The 18,901-nt window shown below is 42.1% G+C and overlaps 1 protein-coding gene across 4 annotated transcripts in view; it reads left to right on the top strand.

Annotated features, from left to right (window-relative positions):
• The window catches only part of RABGEF1 (RAB guanine nucleotide exchange factor 1), a 324,189-nt gene that overhangs the window by 188,846 nt on the left and 116,442 nt on the right, over positions 1–18,901 (top strand). For all 4 annotated transcript variants that reach the window (XM_085649754.1, XM_085649756.1, XM_085649757.1 and 1 more), the window contains one exon: positions 6,185–6,351. In XM_085649754.1, the coding sequence (XP_085505880.1) occupies positions 6,185–6,351 (167 nt within the window). The remainder of the gene's footprint in view (positions 1–6,184; positions 6,352–18,901) is intronic.

Raw genomic sequence — 18,901 nt, 5'->3', positions numbered from 1 at the left:
TCCCTGAGGTGTTCTTATGCATTTAAATGAAAAAGATTCTACATGTGGTATATGCAAAAGGGTGTCCAGCTGACCCAAGGGCAGGAGGAGGTAATCCTTCCATATCTCCTACATTTGGCCAAGTCAGGGTTAATATTTTCCTCCCTAAAGGTATATCTTGCTGCGATTATGGCATACAGAAACTCACCTTCCCAACCTTCCTTCTTCCACATTCAGTGGATAAGGATTTTTTTAGAAGGGCTAAAGAGCTTTTTTTCTCCCGATTCACCCCCCTTATCCTCCCTGGGAACTCAGTTTGGTTCTCTCCAAACTCCTGGGTTCCCCCTTTGAGACAATTCACAAGGCGACCCTGCAACATCTCACATGGAAAGCTGGCTTCTTGGTGGCAATCAGTTTGGCTCGTAGGGTGAGCGAGATTCAAGCCCTCTCCTCAAAAGAGCCATACACCGTTTCCCACAACAGAGTAGTGATGAGGACCCACCTGTCTTTCTTACCGAAGGTGGTGTCCGATTTTTACGTTAACCAGTCTATTTCACTTCCCACTTTCTTTCCCAATCCCTCCACTACAGCTGAAAGGTCTCTTCACTCTTAGGACCTTAAAAGAGTCCCAAAGTTCTACCTAGACAAGTCTAAGACTATTAGGAAGTCTGATCACATGTTTGTAAACTACTGTCTCATCAGAACAGGTTTTCCAGCCTCTAAACGTGCATTTCCAGATGGATAGTGTCATGTATCAAGCTGGCTTACCAGTTTTCAAATAAGCCCTTTGTGGCTAAGCCCAGGGCTCATTTCACAAGGGGGAAGGCAGCTACTGTAGCTCTTTTGCACAGTGTATCTGTCGCTGAAATCTGAAAATCAGCCACGGCGAAGTTGGTACATGCGTTCATGAGATACTGTTGTCTTGATTCGGATACAAGAGCAGACACTCAATTAGGCCAGGCCTCCTTGAGAAATTTGTTCCAATGAGGAACTCAGCTGATACTGATTCTATTCATTTGCCTGCAGGTGTAGAGGTTGGGCTTGCTATTCGATTCAGTGCTTATGACCATTGATGAGGTTCCCCTGGAACATAAGGATAAGTTACTTACCTGTAATCCTGGTTCTCTTCTAGGGGTATCCTCATCAAAGTCATGAGCAACCCACCCGCCTCCCCAGGCAAATGATTAATCATTGGATCGTCTCTTTGTGCTGTGACCTCTGGGTCTCCGCTAAGAACAACTGACCTAACTGTCACCCCTGAGGCATGATGGGAAGCTGGGGCACATGTCTGCCTTAAAGGCACGTTGCCAGTTTTGCTCTTGCAATTGTTTTCATTTTCTATGCTGTGAAGGTTCCAATGCGGCCTATGGGCTAACAATGCCTGCTGTGTGATATGGCAATTTCCTGCTGTTCATTAAAGAGAGTTCGGGTGTCTTTGTCCTCCTTATTTTTTATTCTTCTCTAAATGTGTGATATAAGATATATACATATATATATTAAAACGAGAGGAGAATTTGTGTCTATTACTGCTAAAGCAGATTACCTGTGCATTCGTTAGCCTTGTTAGCCCCTTCGCCGCAGGGCAAATTCCGCCGCGGTGGAGGGGGGCGGGGTTGGGCGTGGCGCTCCCGTGCTCAGGACGGCTCCCGGCCGTCATAAATCACGGTGGGCGTGTGCTCATGACGGCCGGGAGCCGTCCGAACTCCGCCCACTGATTAATTCTCTCGCACAGGCAGGTAATTAATATCGCGCGGAGCGGCAACATTCGGACGGCTCCCGGCCGTCATGATCACACGCCTACTGTGACTCATGACAGCCGGAAGCCGTCATGAGCACTCAAGGAGTTAGATTGGATGCTGCATTGGCTTATGAAAAAAATGTGTGTATATATATATAGAGAGAGAGAGCTGTATATGTATATATGTTTATATTTATTTTTTTAATGTATTCCGGGTCCCCGCGCATGTGGGGGAATATTCAGTACTTTTTACTTTGAGGATCGCCCTGGCAGAGAACTAGGATTACAGGTAAGTAACTTATCCTTTATTGAGCAATTTAAGAATTCACAGTACAATATATTCCCAAATGTTTGCGGACCATTTGCGACGAGTCTGGTTGCACCGCATCTATAATGTTTGTGCCTAAAATGCAAACTCGTGTCCATATGCACACACCACTTCACATGATTAGATGGCTACAATTTAGGGACAGGAGAGATAAAACCGCACCATACTACCAAAGTAACATTTCATACAATTGCAATTCAGGACCGCAACAAATCCGCGCTCTAAGCTCCTCCATGCCTACACTTGACCATCCTCTTATCCTTAATCATGCTGACTGGGCGGCAGCAGAATTCCTGGGGCCCGGCCGGAGGGCAGGAAACGGAAATGAAACATCCTGCCACAACCTGCGTGACCGGACACTCCACTTGCATGATCGAGTTACCTTAGTCCACGTGGGACCCGACTAGAACGTGAAGATTGCCCGCTTCCGGGCCATTCCTCGTTCTACTGCGGCCTCGGCAGGGCTTTAAGTGGGCCGGGTCTCACCGGGTCTGAGCACCGGCAGGTGATTTTTAAGGGGGCCTCGAAACGGGTCTCTATCGGGCTCTGTGTTTTGTGCTTTTTCCGGACTGCAGTGACAGCAGGCACATCGATGTGCGCTGCTCACAGTGCTCTTCTCACTCGTGGAGAAGTTACGACATGAGTCATGCCAGATGAACGTTGTAAGAGAAGGAAAATCCTTCAAAGAGTCATTTTCTCTCTGGATTTCCCTTCTCCTTTTGAAACTCGAGAGCAGAAACATCGTCCTGGTGTCAGCAGAGCTTTAAGCGGAAGCTTTTTCAATATTCTATACAACAAGCCATAGTTGCTGCTTATCTTATGCAACTAACAACCATTGACAAAGCCAATAGTCCTGCCTTGTTGTAGGTATGATGTTACTTGTTTTTATCATATATCTGGATGCAATGACAGAAACAGCAAAATACAAGTTGGGCAACACACTATGCTAAGCACAGATTTCTAGCTTATGTGTTTTAAGCCACGCCCTTAATTGCATTGGCCGCGCTCCTTTGAGAGACCCCCGAGTTTCTTCATCCCATTTAAAGCCCTGGGCCTCGGTATTCTTCCGGAATATGGAAGCTGCCAAATTAAAGGAAAGATAACTGGGGGTGGCAGCACAAGTTGTTGCCGGAAAATCTGCTACGACCAGGTCACGTACCACCCCCGGATGATTTAAATTAGACATCCCTACCATTGCAATCCACGTCACAGACACAGACTGAGACAGTCGTGGCAGGTCTCAGCTGCTATAAATCCGCTGATCTCAGCCCGCCGCGGCACAAGCCCGAGGATGACACAGACTTCAACAGTTTTCGCGGCTGCAAGAAATTAAATTGTTACTGTGTGTCCATGTTTCCAGCACTGGAGCCCGAGTGAGTTATTTTATTCATTAAAAATAGTGCTGCAGAACTGACTCGTGCCCAGTAGCGCACCGTCTCTGCAGAGCACAGTGAGACACATACACAACAGTGCCGGAGAGACGGGTAGCAGTAATTACCGCAGGGTGGCTCCTTGCAGACTCCCAATTCACAAGATTGCTCGTCATCCCTTCAGAGACCCTGTTCCACAGGAGCCTCGACACGGCACGGCTGTTCCTCAATCCGCAGTGAGCATTCGGACACGCGCAGCCGTAATTAAATGCAGCTCCCACAGTAGCGCCCTCGCTGCTCACCTATCACAGCTTGCAGGTGGTCAAGGCGCTATACATGCACGACTAATGCATTTTAATGCTGTGATGAGGACTACCACATTAAAATGCGTTAGTGATGCATGGTGCTTGGCAGGAATTGCCATGAAAAGCAGCTGATAATGAATGTGGGAGGGGCAACATACGTCATACATGAAACAGAACCTGGGACTATCTAATATCTAGAGGAAGAAGGGCCAGGCAAGAGGGTTTATTTCAAGTTTACATTTCTTTTGTGTTTATATGTATAATGTATTTTCAATGCCCTGTCTACATAAGAGGAGTGACTCACCAGCTCCATACACCCTTGGAACTAAGGACATTGTGATGCTGACGACAGAGATGCAGGAGAAAGGCAGATAAAAGCCTGGACTGACACGAGACTGAAGGGGGCATGATTGTGCATGCATTGAATATACTTGTATATAGCTATCTTAACAATATATATAATACATTTTTTGTTAAAGGTAAAATTAGGTCGGAGGCCCCTGTGCAATTATAGAATCCGTTCGCAGAAGTCTTTTTTTACTGTACACTTTGCAACCCAGTTTCATTTCTCACTTTTAAGTCGCAGCCTACCAAACAGCACAGTTGTTTAGTATGCTAAAGACATCTTGGGGCTATTCAGACCTAGGAATGCATTCCGCCTATTGCTTACCATTGGTTTTGTGGTTTGTGACTCACATTTTCTGGCTTTCTATTTACTGGCTTTATTTGCTTTTGGCTGTCCAGCTCGAGTGCGTCCCTCCCGTTGCCCAAACCTGGTTTACTGTATTCTTCCACTAACTCGCTTTCCATAAACAGGCCTTTAAATCTTGTTCTTATCTTGTCACATTTGTTTACGTTCAAAGACCTCAAATGTCAAGGTGTGTCTTCAAGGGTGTTTGGTGTTTGTTTTTGTTTTTTTGACTTCAAAGTGAGAGGATTTATGTGACCATCATGCTGGCTCTGGAAAAGTACCTGAGGAAGGCTGTACAGTGTTGTTTTTTTTCCAAGCACATAAAAATTAAAATGTCTGTAAATGAACTGTGCTGATGTCCAAATCAATACACTAGGTAATGACATTTCCACACATTGTTTGTGCACTGTGTACTTTTTCTCAGTAAAACTTTGTGAGTATAAATGTAATGGTTATTTCAATTAAAGATATGTTGTCTTTAAAGGCAGTACACTACCATAGCATACATACTCCACGTTACCAAACTCCACTCTGCACCACTCCACACTGCTGCACTCTACTGTTCACAACAGTACAACACTCCACGCTGTCACTGCATTCTTCTCTGCACCACTCCCCTCTTCTCTAGTCTACCCCACACTACTCTACTTTGCACCATTGCACTCTGTCACTTCTCTCAACAGCACTCTGCGTCGCTCCACTCTATGCCGCTCTACTCTGCAACACTCCACTCTGCCAATTCCCTCTAAGCCACTAAAATTTACTCTGCATTACTGTACTCTATGCTAATGCACTCTACACCACTTTGCTCAAAACCAACGCACTCTGCACAACTACACTCTGCGCCACTGCACTCTACACCATTGTACTCTGTCACTGCACTTTGTCATTCGATTCAACTCTGCTTCACTGCACTCTATGCCACTCTACTCTGCGCCACTCTACTGTAAGCCAGTGCACTCCAAGCCTCTCTACACCACTGTACTCTACAACACAGCACTCTGTCACTCTACTTTGTGCCACTCTATTTTATGCCATTCTAAGCCACTGAACTCTACTTAACTGAACTCTGCATTGCTCTACACCACTTCTCTCTACGCCAATCCACTCTAAGCCACTCTGCACCACTGCACTCTACGACCCTCTGCTCTATACCACTGCACTCTACACCACTTCACTCTACTCTGAAACAATCTACTCTATGCTGCTGCGGTCTACGCCACTCTATTCCAATCTACATCACTGCAGACTGCACCACTTTACTCCAATCCATACACTCTACGCCACTGCACTATATGCCAATCTACACTGCACGCCACTACACTCTACTCTATACCACTGCACTCTGCGCCACTCTTCTCCTCACCATTGCAATCTATGTCACTTTACTTTGCACACTGTATGCCACTGCACTCCACACCAATCCACTCTACGCCACTGTACACCACACCAGTGCTCTCTACAATACTCTACTCTGCAGCACTGAACTCTGCGTCACTCTATGCCACTGCACTCTACAATGCACCACTGTATGTATGTTGCCTAGTCTAACTTGTCAAACCGATTGAGACCAAATCCAACATGAATGTGCATAGCTTAAAATTTGCGAACTTTCTTCACACTCCAAATGATTAGAATGGGAATACTGGTACAACTTCCCCCCGCAGGTTTAAATTTAGCTTGTGATCTGGAGGATTTGTATACGAAAAGCAACACGTTTAAAACCGTTTTATATCTTTGGTAATGTTCGTATTTTTTGGCCTTCTATGACAGAGAACCAGGAAGTAAAGACTCCAAGCCCAGCAATCAACAGGCAGCCAAGCATAGAGACTGACCGAGTGTCCAAGGACTTCATAGAATTTCTGAAGACTTACCAGAAACCTGGCCAAGAAGTTTATAAGCAGTGTAAGATCTTTTTGGAAGCGATGCATCACAAAAAGGTATGTATAGCAAAACAAAGTTCCTAGTGGGCCTATGAAAAAACAACGTAAGAAAAAATGAATCGAACTCTTCTGCTCAAAGGGCCAAGTTATATTAAACTGAAATTTTTCGCTCAACGTTTATTCCAGGAGGAAGACCGAGAGTGCATATCTATGCAATATAGATAAACTTAGTCTGAGTATGTCTATATTACTGACAAGTAGCAAGAGCGCCCAAAAAAAAAATATGAATTTCCATGCGTTTCAACTTTGATCTGAGGGAAACAGCAGATCACTCGTCAAATAAATTTATCACATAAATAAAAAGTTGAGTGAAAAAATGTGTGCATTTTATATTAATTTGTAATGAGTTTACGAAACATACGGAAAAAACGAAAGCCTTTAACAGCAAGTTAAACCGTTTTTAGCTATAGTTCTCTGCTGAGAGGTCCAGTCTTTGGAAAAATGTGTTCACTAAGGTCATGCAACCCTTATCTGGCCCTGAAATCCCTAAGGTGGCTTTTTTTCGCTGAATTAATAAGGGCAAGGGTGCTAGATGTTAGGAATGAGGTAAGCAAGCCTGGTGTAAAGATAATTGAGTGTAAGGAAGTGAGAGACCGACTACCTAAGACGCCTCTGTTCCATCCACCACTCCTCCTGTTTGCATGGATGCGTGGGCATGTCTGAGTGGCAAGTTTATACGGTTTTGTGGCAGCGTCAAGTGTGTTTGTGCTCATAACATATGAAAAATGACTCTCATTCTAAAATAATAATACAAGAAGTGTAACGAGGGCAATTGAGGCCCAATAGAGGAATAACTGTGTCTCAAAATGGGAAAAGATTCAATAAAGATATTGAGCATTGTTCGTATCCGCGTAATGCAACCGCTAAGGGGAAAAAAAATTGAGCTCAGTTGCTGTGTTTTAGTGACTAACATAAGCTGCAGAATAGACAATTTAGTAGTTTTGTCATGGCATATACACAGTCCTGCCTGTCTGCATGAGAAGGGATGTGTCATTCTCATTCGAGCATCAATTCATTGTATTTAATTGTTTAGATTATACACTAAACTGAATATATTATGTGACTGAGGTTTAGCAGCACACTGAGTGGACACCGAAAAGGTGTGCAAGTTTAACAATAGATAATATGGACTGCAGTAATTAAAGCCAGGAAATTATCTGTAGAAGTCAATGAAGTTAACTTGATTTTACTCAATGTCAAGCAAAGTATCCCAAGATTTCAGTGCACCTGGGGGTATTACGTATGACATTTGATTTTGAAAACCCTCAAGGAATTGTTGGAATTCATTTTGAACTCTTTATATATCCCCCCTGACGAATATGTTTTATTCAGGAAATGTAACACTGGTGGAGAATCAATTGGTAGCTCTAAATGGGAAATTTGAGTCAAAAAGACCAGCATCAATTACTTTTTTGCTTATGTCAAAGAGATAAATCCAGTTGCCTACAATATACTCTTTGCAAGGTTTGGTTGCTATACAGCGTATAAGGTATTAGCTAAGGAAAAGACTGATCATTATGCACCGAGCTCGTCGCTGATCTTTAGACCTAAGAAAGTAGTGATTTACGCTCCAAATATGCAGCTCAGGTTTTCTTAAAGGATGTGAACGAGATATCCTGACAATGCGTTCATTCAATTTAAAGCAATCCAGGTTTATAAAGTGGCATTGCCTTTTGACTAAAACTCCATGGAAGAGTATACATTGGCTACTGCTCAGATCCTTGCCTGTCCTCTGTTTCCACACTTAAATTAAATTCAATGAGAAGGGAGAATAAATGGTTTGAAACGGATTGCCTCCAAGCAAAGAAAACTCTTAAGCAGAACCAAAGACTCCTATGACGAAGGAAGAATCAGACAAACCTAGCTATATGTCAGGTTTCTGAAATTCAGTGTTCAGACTTGGCGAGCCACTCAAATGTGATGAAGACCAATCTTTCATTGAATTTTACTTGGGAAGCAGTTCCAGACAGTCTCCCTTTGTGTGTCCTTAGATAAAACCTGGAGTGGTGATCAATCTATTATAGTGATTAAGGCCAATTAAAAAGCCGGTATTAAAGAAACCCAGTGTGCTATTGCACTCTCTGGCCAGAGTTTTTGCACTACTTATTTTGGCCTGCCTCCATGAATACTTGCCTCTTTGCAATTGGCTCCAATTGAGCAACTAGGCTTTCAACATGTTTGTTCTGTGGTGAAACAATGTGTTCTTTGAGAAGTCGCCAGGCCGTCCACAAGGCAGCTGGGTATGTTGTATATCAGCTTCATGGACTTCCTGGGTCCTTTTGATGCAATTAACGGAAACAAACACTGGGAAAAGTTAACTGCCTTGAACATTCCTTCAGGTTCACTAGCAAATATACAGCATGTGTATTCGAATAACTAGGCTCAAGCTGGTATTTCGAGCATGGGAAGACTTTCTTGAATGATCCTGGTCAACTCTGGGCTGTATTTTAGCTCCATTATTTTTTTGCCTATTCATTTTTTTGGGTGTAGTTTTATAAATATATAACATGAACTAAGCCTATAGGCGTTAGTGCACTTTACATGAGCACCACATTACATTACACAAGGATAGTCATTTTTATAGGGATAGGTAGATTAAGTGATTTGCCCAGAATCATGGTATGTTGCACGAACGCCAGAACTCAAACTTGGTTTTCCAGAGTTTGCAGCTCCTTCTATTAGGACACATCTCCTCCCACAAATTCTTGGCGAATTTCCATGGGTGCTTGGTGTCAGTAACTCACTTTACCTACGTTTGGTAATGAGCATGTTGGGACGATCATGGATTTAACTGTCTACAGGAATTGCAAAATATACATCTGCGGGATGAAATCTTGAAAAGGATAATTGTCTGAATCTGGCATGAGGTACTGAGTGATGGAAGCAATAAGGGATTCAGTATTTGCTCGCTGTTTTTTAAGTACACAATCCTACATCTGCTTCTATACTGTCGATTTTACTGTCTAGTCAGTTCTATTTCTATCCTGTATTTTTTAAGTACGATTTATATTCAAGGAATACTTCAATCACATTAATGTTCAAGATTTTCTAAATATAGCTGGAGATCATGGTAAATTAATAACTTGATAATGTATGCTTTATTGAAACCGTACATTTTATGAACAATGAGCTTTAATTTTTGAGTGTGGTTAAGAGTACATGGTTTAAGCAGTGGCTAAAACCAGCAAATGAAATGACCACCACTGCATACATTACTACACAGTTCTAGCCAGGAGCTTTTCAGAAAAGCTTAATTTTCTGAACATGCAATGGTCAGCTTCGCTTTGAAATAACTTCATTTAAAAGTGGTGCTCCTGTCACTTTGACTCCAGCTGCTCTATCTACATTTTGCTTATTAAAACTCGGGCAAAAGACACACAATTGAACGGAATGCAGAAACAAATAAAAACATTCACCCCAGTCAAGAGATCTGGGTTAAATCCATCATTCTTTTGCTCACCATGCCACCCCAGTTTAAACCTGGCCATATGCAAATCTGTCTTGACCCTGTGCCTCATGGGAAGAGTCCAGACCGAAGTGCCAAGCCAGGTCCTCCCTGGACCCGAAACAAGCATCCTAGGACCGGTTTCGGGGTTTCACCCCTCATCAGCCAGGATAACTTGATTCCAGTGGCACAGTGAGCCCAGGACCCACGTGGTCTGAACGATACGATAAAAAGAGATAGGTTAAATCAGTTACTACGAAGGCGGACATTATTTGTCAACAGGAAACGCACTTCCCTTGGCAAAAAAGAGGGATCAATGTGATCCAAGGGTACACACAAGTGATCTGCTCATCTCAGACCACCACGACTAGAGAGGTCTCAATACATGTATCGAACCGCATGCCACAAGTTGAGCGTACACTCTCAGATAAATGGGGTCGGTGGGCTATCGCATTAATACCTAGGGGTCCAACAATCTGTACGATCTATGGGTCAAATGTTGATGACCCGGAAGTGTTTAAAGAACTCGAGTGTAAACTTGCATCTTGGCCATCCCACTTAGTTATCTGTGGGGATTTTAATATCCATTTAGATGCAGATAACTCATTCTTGAAAAAATACCAAGGTAGGAAGCCACAAGTTTATAAGGCACTAGAGGCTTTGGTGATAAGCTATGGGTTGGTCGATATATGGTCTCTCAGAAAATCCGGGGAGGCAGGTTCTACATATTACTCCTGCCCTCATGAAAAATATGTAAGATTGGACTACTTTTTCATTTCTGCTAGTTTTATAGAGGGCACCTGCATCAGGAAACTTCCAAAAGTTTTGTCGGACCACGACCCGTTGATGTTAGAATTACCATCACAGGGGGTTGTGCGGTCAACCACCAAATGGACTTTGGATAGGAAATTGTTTGTCACCGAAAGGTTTGCAGATCACATCAGGGAGTGGACCCGCCAATACTTTGATATAAATAGGTATAGTACGTCCAGGGAAATGGTATGGGACGCGTTTATGGCGGGGTTAAGGGGAGAGATTATCAACTTTGTAGGTTCTCGTAGGAAGCAGCAGAGGCAAGAAATACAGCAGTTAATGGAAGAATTGTCTAAATGCGAGGAAGAGCATACAGGGGCAATTTCCCAAAAACAAGAGGAACTAATAAAATATTTAGGCCTTGCAGCCATAAAAATTAAAGTGAAAATCAATGGCTTTTTTTAGTAATACCGTCGCCAAAATATATCAATCATATGCTCGAGACAACTATGAGTACGGCGAGGCCACAGGAAAATACCTGGCATTACGCCTTAGACAAAGGGCAGCGGCAAATAGTGTAGTGAGACTTAAAGGGACGAATGGGGAAGTGGCCACGGAACCTCAAGAAGTTTTGGCAATCTTTACAGATTTTTACAGGAGCTGTATCAATCAAGGCACGATCCATCGACTATGACACAGCTGGAAGCAGATTTAAATTCCTCTCCTAACATGCAGGAACTAGAGGAGGATATGACAATAGGGGAACATAATGTTGTCTTGCAGGGTATGGCCTCTGGGAAGGCAGCAGGTCCGGATGGCATCCCTATGGAAATTTATTAGATCCTGCAGACGGAGCTTGCCCCCATTCTTTTGGATTAATTTATAGTGGTTCAGCTTAGGGGTATTCCGCCCAAGTCTTGACAGGAGACTAATATTTGCCTTTTTTTAAAGAGAGGCAAAATGGCAGATGACCCTTCTTACCGACCAATAACCTTTTTTTTTTTTTTTTTTTTAAATTATTTTTATTGAGTTTTTGGCAATCCATTAGAACAAAAAAGAAAAAAAAATACAGTTTATCAAACATAAACAATATGCTGGGACAAAGCATCATACATCAACAAAGAGAAAAGAAAGAGAGACCCACACAAATCATATATAAGAAAATTTCAACAATTTAAAATATAGTAACAAATATCGAAATCTGTCTACCCCATTCAAAGAATGACTATTAGTCAAAGTAAGATTCCCAAATTTTGGTAAATTTACGTAGTGCCCCGGTCCTTTGTGCAAAAATGAATTCGGATTTCCTGACTTTCCTACTTTTTTGAAACCATTCATCTACAGTTGGCACTGTTTCTGTCTTCCAGTGCTGAAGAATCAGTGATCTGGCCACTGCCACCAATATATACAAAAGTTTCGCCATAGACTCGGGCAATTTTAATTCTAGATCCAATCCGAATATGATTAAATTTTCGTACCTAATGATCGAGAAATGTAAATGAAGAGAAAGCAAAGAAAACATTCCTTTCCAAAAGGACTTAAGTTTAGGGCAGAAGGCCATTATATGCGACCAATTAGCCAGGTCCGGTTGTGTACATCTAAAACAATTAGACGATGAAGAGCTATACATCTTCGCCATGATTGCAGGAGTATAATATAAGAGCCACTTACTAAAGAAAAGCATACGTCGCCAATTGGCGCCTCGCACAACCGTAAAATTAAATTTATTTAAGATATTCCAAAAATTATCAGTTATTTTAATGTTTTCCTGCTTCTGCCACTTTTTTATTGCTTTAAGGCTTATATCCTCTTCCCTACTTTGTGCTAAACTTTTTTTTCCATTTTCCGGGATTTTTAAAAAGTGGGGACCAAAAAAGGTCATTTGTTAACTGTAATAGTTGATTATTTTGTGCTAAATCGAGTTGAGCCAGAGATTTATACAAGAGAACATATGAGCCTATAAGTAGAAAGTTTCCACAGATTAAAGTAGCCATCTCATCAATAGTCAGCCATATTCCATTTTTCACAAAGCTCGATAAAGTTGTAAACCCAGATCTGGCCCAATTTTGTATGATTTCTGACCCAATATTAATCCCTAATCCCAGAACAGCATCCTTCAGCGGAGTTACTAGGCTCAAAAGAGGGAGAGAGTACCTTTTTAACATAACTTCACGTTTTTTAAAAAACCAACTCAGGACCTTATATCTAACTAATTTGGGTGATTTAACTATCGAAAGAGGAGAGGGAATTTTGGACTCTTTACAAATTAAATCGAAAAAAAAGTTTATGAACAAAACGACTCTAGGTATTGAGTATTTAAATCTTGAAAGATACTGTGCAAAATAAGCATAGTAATAGTCTTTCAGATTTGGCAGACCAAGACCCCCTTGTTCTTTATCTGCATATAAGACATTAATAGCTACTCGAGTTTTTTTTTTTAGCCCAGACAAAAGCTGAAAATAAAGATTCAACTTTTGAAAAAAAAAACGCTTGGGCGAGAACAAGAAATGGTAGAGAACAAAAAGTTAAATAAGGGAAGTATTGCCATTTTAATCAATGCCACCCTACCCAGAATAGATAAAGGCAGTAAATTCCATCGTGAGAGCATATCACGAACTTTTTGAATCAGCGGCTCAAAATTCAATGTGTATAGATCCCGTACTAGAGGTGTAAAAAGAACCCCCAAATACTTTTTGGGTCTATTGTTAACACAGCTCTGAATATCTGGGTGCAATTCAGGATTATTCTTACCACGGATTAAGATTTCTGTTTTCTTCTTATTAATTCGATATCCCCCCAGTATTTCAAATTCAGTGAAAACGGAAAAGGCCAGTCTTTGCGTATGTCTCTCAGGTTTCAGCAGCAGCATAATATCGTCTGCATATAATTTAATTTGGTCCATGCCGGGAACAGGCGGAAGAATATCCTTACTTTCTCTAATTGCTACTGCGAGAGGCTCAATAAAGAAGGCAAAGAGAACAGGAGACAAAGGACATCCTTGCCTTGTCCCTCTTTGCACCGAAATCGAGCCAACTATGAATGAATTAACAAGGATATGAGCCTTTGCCCCCTGATATAAATTCCTAATTAGGGTAATGATTTGAGAGGGAATACCAAAGTGCTGTAATATAAGAAAAAGTGTATCCCAAACCACCAAATCAAAAGCCTTTTCTGCATCTAAAAGGAGAACTAAAGCAGGAACCCTTCGTACTTCAAAATAGTCTAAAGCCTCAATCAGATAATGTGTATTAGTCATTAATTGACGACCGGCAATAAAACAATTCTGGTCTGCGTGAATCAATTGTGAAGAGACGTGATTAAACCGAATAGAAAGTAATTTTGTAATAATTTTATAATCTGAGTTCAGTAATGTTATGGGTCGATAAGAGTTAGGATCTGAGGCTTGCTTCCCTTTTTTCAAAAAACCAATAACCTTGATAAATACTAATGAGAAACTTTACTCGCAGACTGGCAAGAATTATCACACCTATGCGTCCGTGGCAACACCGATTTATACCAGGAAGAGGGACCACTGTTCATATTCGCCGCACTATAGCATTATTTGATATAGCAGAGGCTACAGGGCAGCAGATGTCCCTTATACTGCTCGATGCTCAAAAAGCGTTCGACCAGGTAGAGTGGACTTATCTCTGGGATAAACTTCGGAAAAAGGGATTCGGTCCACGTAGATTAACAACTATAAAAGCTATGTATAATCAATCTTCCGCAAGGATTTTACTTATGGGTAGGGAAACAGAAAGGATTCCGATAGCCCGAGGAACAAGACAGGGCAGCCCTTGCTCCACTATCCTTTTCGCTCTTTATATCAACCCCCTCATAAATACAACTATACAAGATCAAGATATTAGACCAGTTGTGGTCAGGGGGGACAAGACCAAGGTCTTAGCATATGCTGACGATATAGCGGTCATCTTGCCTGACCCAACTGGTGCACTAGCAAGGATAGAGGAGCTTGCCCTCGAATTTGGCAAGGACTCGGGGTATGGCCTAAATATAGATAAGACCAAGATAGTGTGTACTAAAAATACGTATTGCCAGGACCCTCGTAAAACGGAATCTGCTACCTACCTTGAGATTGCTATTTCGGCTCAGGTTGACTCCATATGGGACATTAATGCGGCACCTCTTATAGAGAAATTGGGCGAGACCTCAGGAGAATAGATAATTTACACCTTTCTATTATAGGAAGAAGTAATATAATAAAAATGACGATGTTCCCCAAGGTTCTTTACTTACTCGCTGTATCCCGCTAGAACCCGCAAGTTCTTTTTTCACAATTTGTATGGAATTACAAAAAGATAAGAAGATCCATCACATTTATGACACTACCACAAGACAGGGGGGGCTGGCAGTTCCAAATCTTTTATATTATTATTGGGCCATAATGCTGCCGCAAATAGTCATTCTGTGTAAGTATACAACAGATCCATCCCTGCAATGCCAGGAGGTAACCCCACCATCTATTTCTGAACTAGCTATCGGTGGTGTAGCACCGGGGATCCTCCTGAGACAGCTGGAGGGGAGCTACTACAAAAAAAAACGGTTTAAGACTCTCAGGGCAGCCTGGAAAGTGTGGCATAAAGTCTGCACACATCTAGAAATACCGAATATACATAGATATATCTCCTTATGGCGCTCATCGAGCTTGTCTGCCCCATTATATGATAAAATGGGGAAAAGGTGGGAACAGGCAGGAACTAATAGCATAGGTGACATGCTCGACTTGAATGGGGTTATCTCATTTATAGAACTCCAGGAGAGGTACGGGTTGGAATCCAGCTCTCTTTTTAAATATATACAAATAAGGGAAATAATCCGCCCTATAGTACTACAGGTGCTAAATAAAGGTAGAATATTGTTGCTTGAACGCCTCCTCTTTAAACACCCTTCCATTAAGGACTTGTATTCTAATATGCTCATGGCTAAGGTCGATGAAATTTCATGAGCCGTCCATCAATTGTATGCGTAGCACTATTAAAACTTGGGGGCACAATGCTGAAGTGCTACTGAATAAGAGAACTGGCAGGCTGATCCTGTAAAATAGGCTTTGAAGGTAGGCCGGATCCTTGCCCAAATGTGTACGTTCTCCTAGATATAAAGCCTTAAATTTGATTGATTCTCTTGAGGACCATGTGCCAGTTGAGATGTGCTACTACTGCGTTAATTTGAAAAATGTAATCTCAATGTAGAGTAAACCAACAGCCCCAAAAAGAAATTTTACTAATCCAGCCTTCCCCCCTCGACAACCCTCAGCAGTGTCGCATTTTTTCAAGTCTTATCTAGTATTGACTATATCTGGCTCTTGTTTCTCACTGCTATCATCATTTTACTGCGTACTGTGAAGTGGGAGCAACACAGAAGTACCATTCAGTTTGGTTCTTCTGCTGGTTTTCTTTTCCATAGAAATATCTTAAAGGTAATTGTGGTTCGGGTACCCTACCTAATCCTAAACCGTCCTCTCCTCTACCTACCTTGTGCCCTGATCGAACCCTTCCTCCGTACTACACACTACATCTCTGAAATAAGTTAATTTAAATCATTGTCCAGAGAGTGGACCTGTAACTTGATTATCCTAGACATATTTTCTAAGTAAGTGACACTTCCAATGGGGAGTTTTATCCAGATTCACTACAATCCAGAATTTACTGTAACGCTGTAAGGAGAGTGAAATGCCTAAAATAAATGATATTTCATATTTCATTCTACAGTGCTGCTCTAGGTGTGTGTGTGTGTGTGTGTGTGTGTGTGTGTGTGTGTGTGTGTGTGTGTGTGTGTGTGTGTGTGTGTGTGTGTGTGTGTGTGTGTGTGTGTGTGTGTGTGTGTGTGTGTGTGTGTGTGTAGGTGTGTGTGTAGGTGTGTGTGTAGGTGTGTGTGTGTGTGTGTACATGCACATGCTATTGGTTGGATGCAGGCGAGAGAGAAAGATGGGGTGTGTGTGTTGTGATGTGATGTGACGTGGCTTGACTGCAGTATGTTGGTCCGTGGAGCCTTTTAACAAGAGACTTATGACTGAAGAGCTGCTGTTGGCAGTATTGGTTGGTCAAGATAGATGTTGCCCCAAACCTGAGCATATTTGATTATATTAATGGTATTTGTAAAAGTTGATGGGTTTATATTTGTATAGGATACAGTTTTAATAGGATCATAACTTGCAGCCTGATTTGCAACCAGTTAAGTGTTCTATGAAGGTTTTAAAGAACGGTAACACTACAAATGCACTATGTTTGCTAACATTAACTTTGGTAACTTTTTGGCAAACTAACGACCCCTAATCTTTTAGTGTGGTTTGGGCTTTCAGGCACTGAAGAAATTACACAGCAAATGATTATGCTTGCGTAGAACTCTGACCTTCCCATTCAATAAGCGTGAAATTCAGAATAGTGATGAAATCTTCACAACGTGAGATAAAAAAATTCCAGAGTGAGGGATTGAATATTGTTGGGAAGGGAATGGCCCCTTCATGGTACCGATTTTTTGTGAATCACCAGTGTGACCAGACAGTTTTCCTATATCAAGGAGAGTACGATCTACCGACCCCTTGCTTGTGAAGTTCTACTATTATGTGAACTTCAGATCCTAGTGTTGGCATTCCATGTGCATGTCAAGTACTTTACATGCAGTGATAGTGTGGCACATGTATGGTAGAGGTGGTAAGTGTCTCAGTATTGGGACCAGTGGGATCCATTTTGGATTGGCGCCTGATGTACCAAGGTTCAAGATGGAGGCTGAGCACAGTTTTCCGAGACAGACATGCAGTCAAAAACAGTATCTAAAAATACAATAGAAAACTAGATCCCACAGACATTTCAAAACTACCCTAGGTTAGTGAATCTTGCCACAGGCAGATATCACCACATGCTACGGCTCAACGACCCTCCAACCCTGTACAATGGCATGTCACACAAGACAGGCCAGGGCTCAGCTTTGAACGTTAGAATTCAAGAATACAGAGCATGAGCAGCGATTCAGCACACGGATAGGAACAGCCTTGCACAATATCACACGTGTGCATGCTGACATACTCCCTTCGCAAGAACCTATACAAGTATCCAGCCAGTCAATGTGCTGTACACTCATAATAATACAGTAATTGGAAAACTGAAATAAAGTACATGTAAAAGTATCCAATTTCAACTACCTCATAAAGGAAAACAAATATTCAAAACCTGCTTCTGTGAACATTGGTGATACCTAAATTCCCCCCATAAGTTTAAAAACAAGTGATGTCAGTCACCGTAAATGCAAGCAAAATCTCCATGCAAGTTAGTTGATGTGCTACCACACACAAACCGGAAGACCGACATCAATGCTCTAAAACTCCATCCAGTGACAACATACGCATACACCACACCCAGCTCTACAAGAACCACGCATCAGGCGTTAGACTAACTCCTTTTAGTGCTGGCGTGAACATAACTGTTCTTAAATGCATTAGTCACACATATTAGAGCTCCTGGTGCCGACGTGTGCACTGGGGAGCGGCATTCATATAAGCAGCGCGCTGAGGGTTGCTCTGTACTGCTGGTTTTCAGTGAGTACGTAAATTGGCCCGGCCTCTCTGGGGCACGTGGATCTGACGTTGCAGTGGATCGGTGAAATCAATATACAATAAGGCGCCTTCCGATTGTCCATTGTGTGTCCTGGCGCCCAATATTTAGCCTCGGCAGGCAGTCTAGTTTTGTTCCCACTACTCTGCTGTGCGCTTAGTCCCAAAAGAAGAAGCCTCCCTCAGTCTGCATCCCAGTGATCCCCCAGCATGGCCTCCGTTCGAAGACCAGCTCGCCCTGGCAGTCATGTCTGGTTGGTATATGTGACTAAATGCTGTGTGGGCAGTGTCAGAGTGTAAGGTCTGAGCAGAGTCCATTTAAACTGCATCTAAAATAATCGAGTGCACACGTTGTAGGAAACAAATTATTTTATATTATGTAGCCTCGACCTGCTCCATTAAGAACTATTGTTTTCATCACATCCACCATAGTACATAGCATTCACTTTCTTCTAATTTTTATTTCGCCTGTTCTGTATTTTATTTCCATATGAAATGTTTACGTCATTAGGAATGTTGTGCAGTGTTAAGTGATCTATAGTCAAGTGCTGGTGAGGTCTGCCGAACTGCCTAGTTCTTCGTGCCATTTCCTCTGTACTTTCATTTAACGTTTTTAATAAGACTAATGTGCCGTCTGGTATTGTTGTGAGCCTATAAGTTGACTTACTAGTAGTAACAAGTGGCCTGAATGAGGGCAGGCTCACCGCGCACGCCACTAACCACCCCCTGTGAGTTAAAGTGTACTGCACACTGCTCTTTAACGTTGGAAAACTGGGTAGATC

The sequence above is a fragment of the Triturus cristatus genome, chromosome 3_2 (genome assembly GCF_964204655.1).
Source record: "Triturus cristatus chromosome 3_2, aTriCri1.1, whole genome shotgun sequence".
In the NCBI taxonomy this organism is placed as follows: domain Eukaryota; kingdom Metazoa; phylum Chordata; class Amphibia; order Caudata; family Salamandridae; genus Triturus; species Triturus cristatus.
The sequence above is the reverse complement of the archived record's forward strand: the minus strand, read 5'-3'. Positions and strand labels throughout refer to the sequence as shown.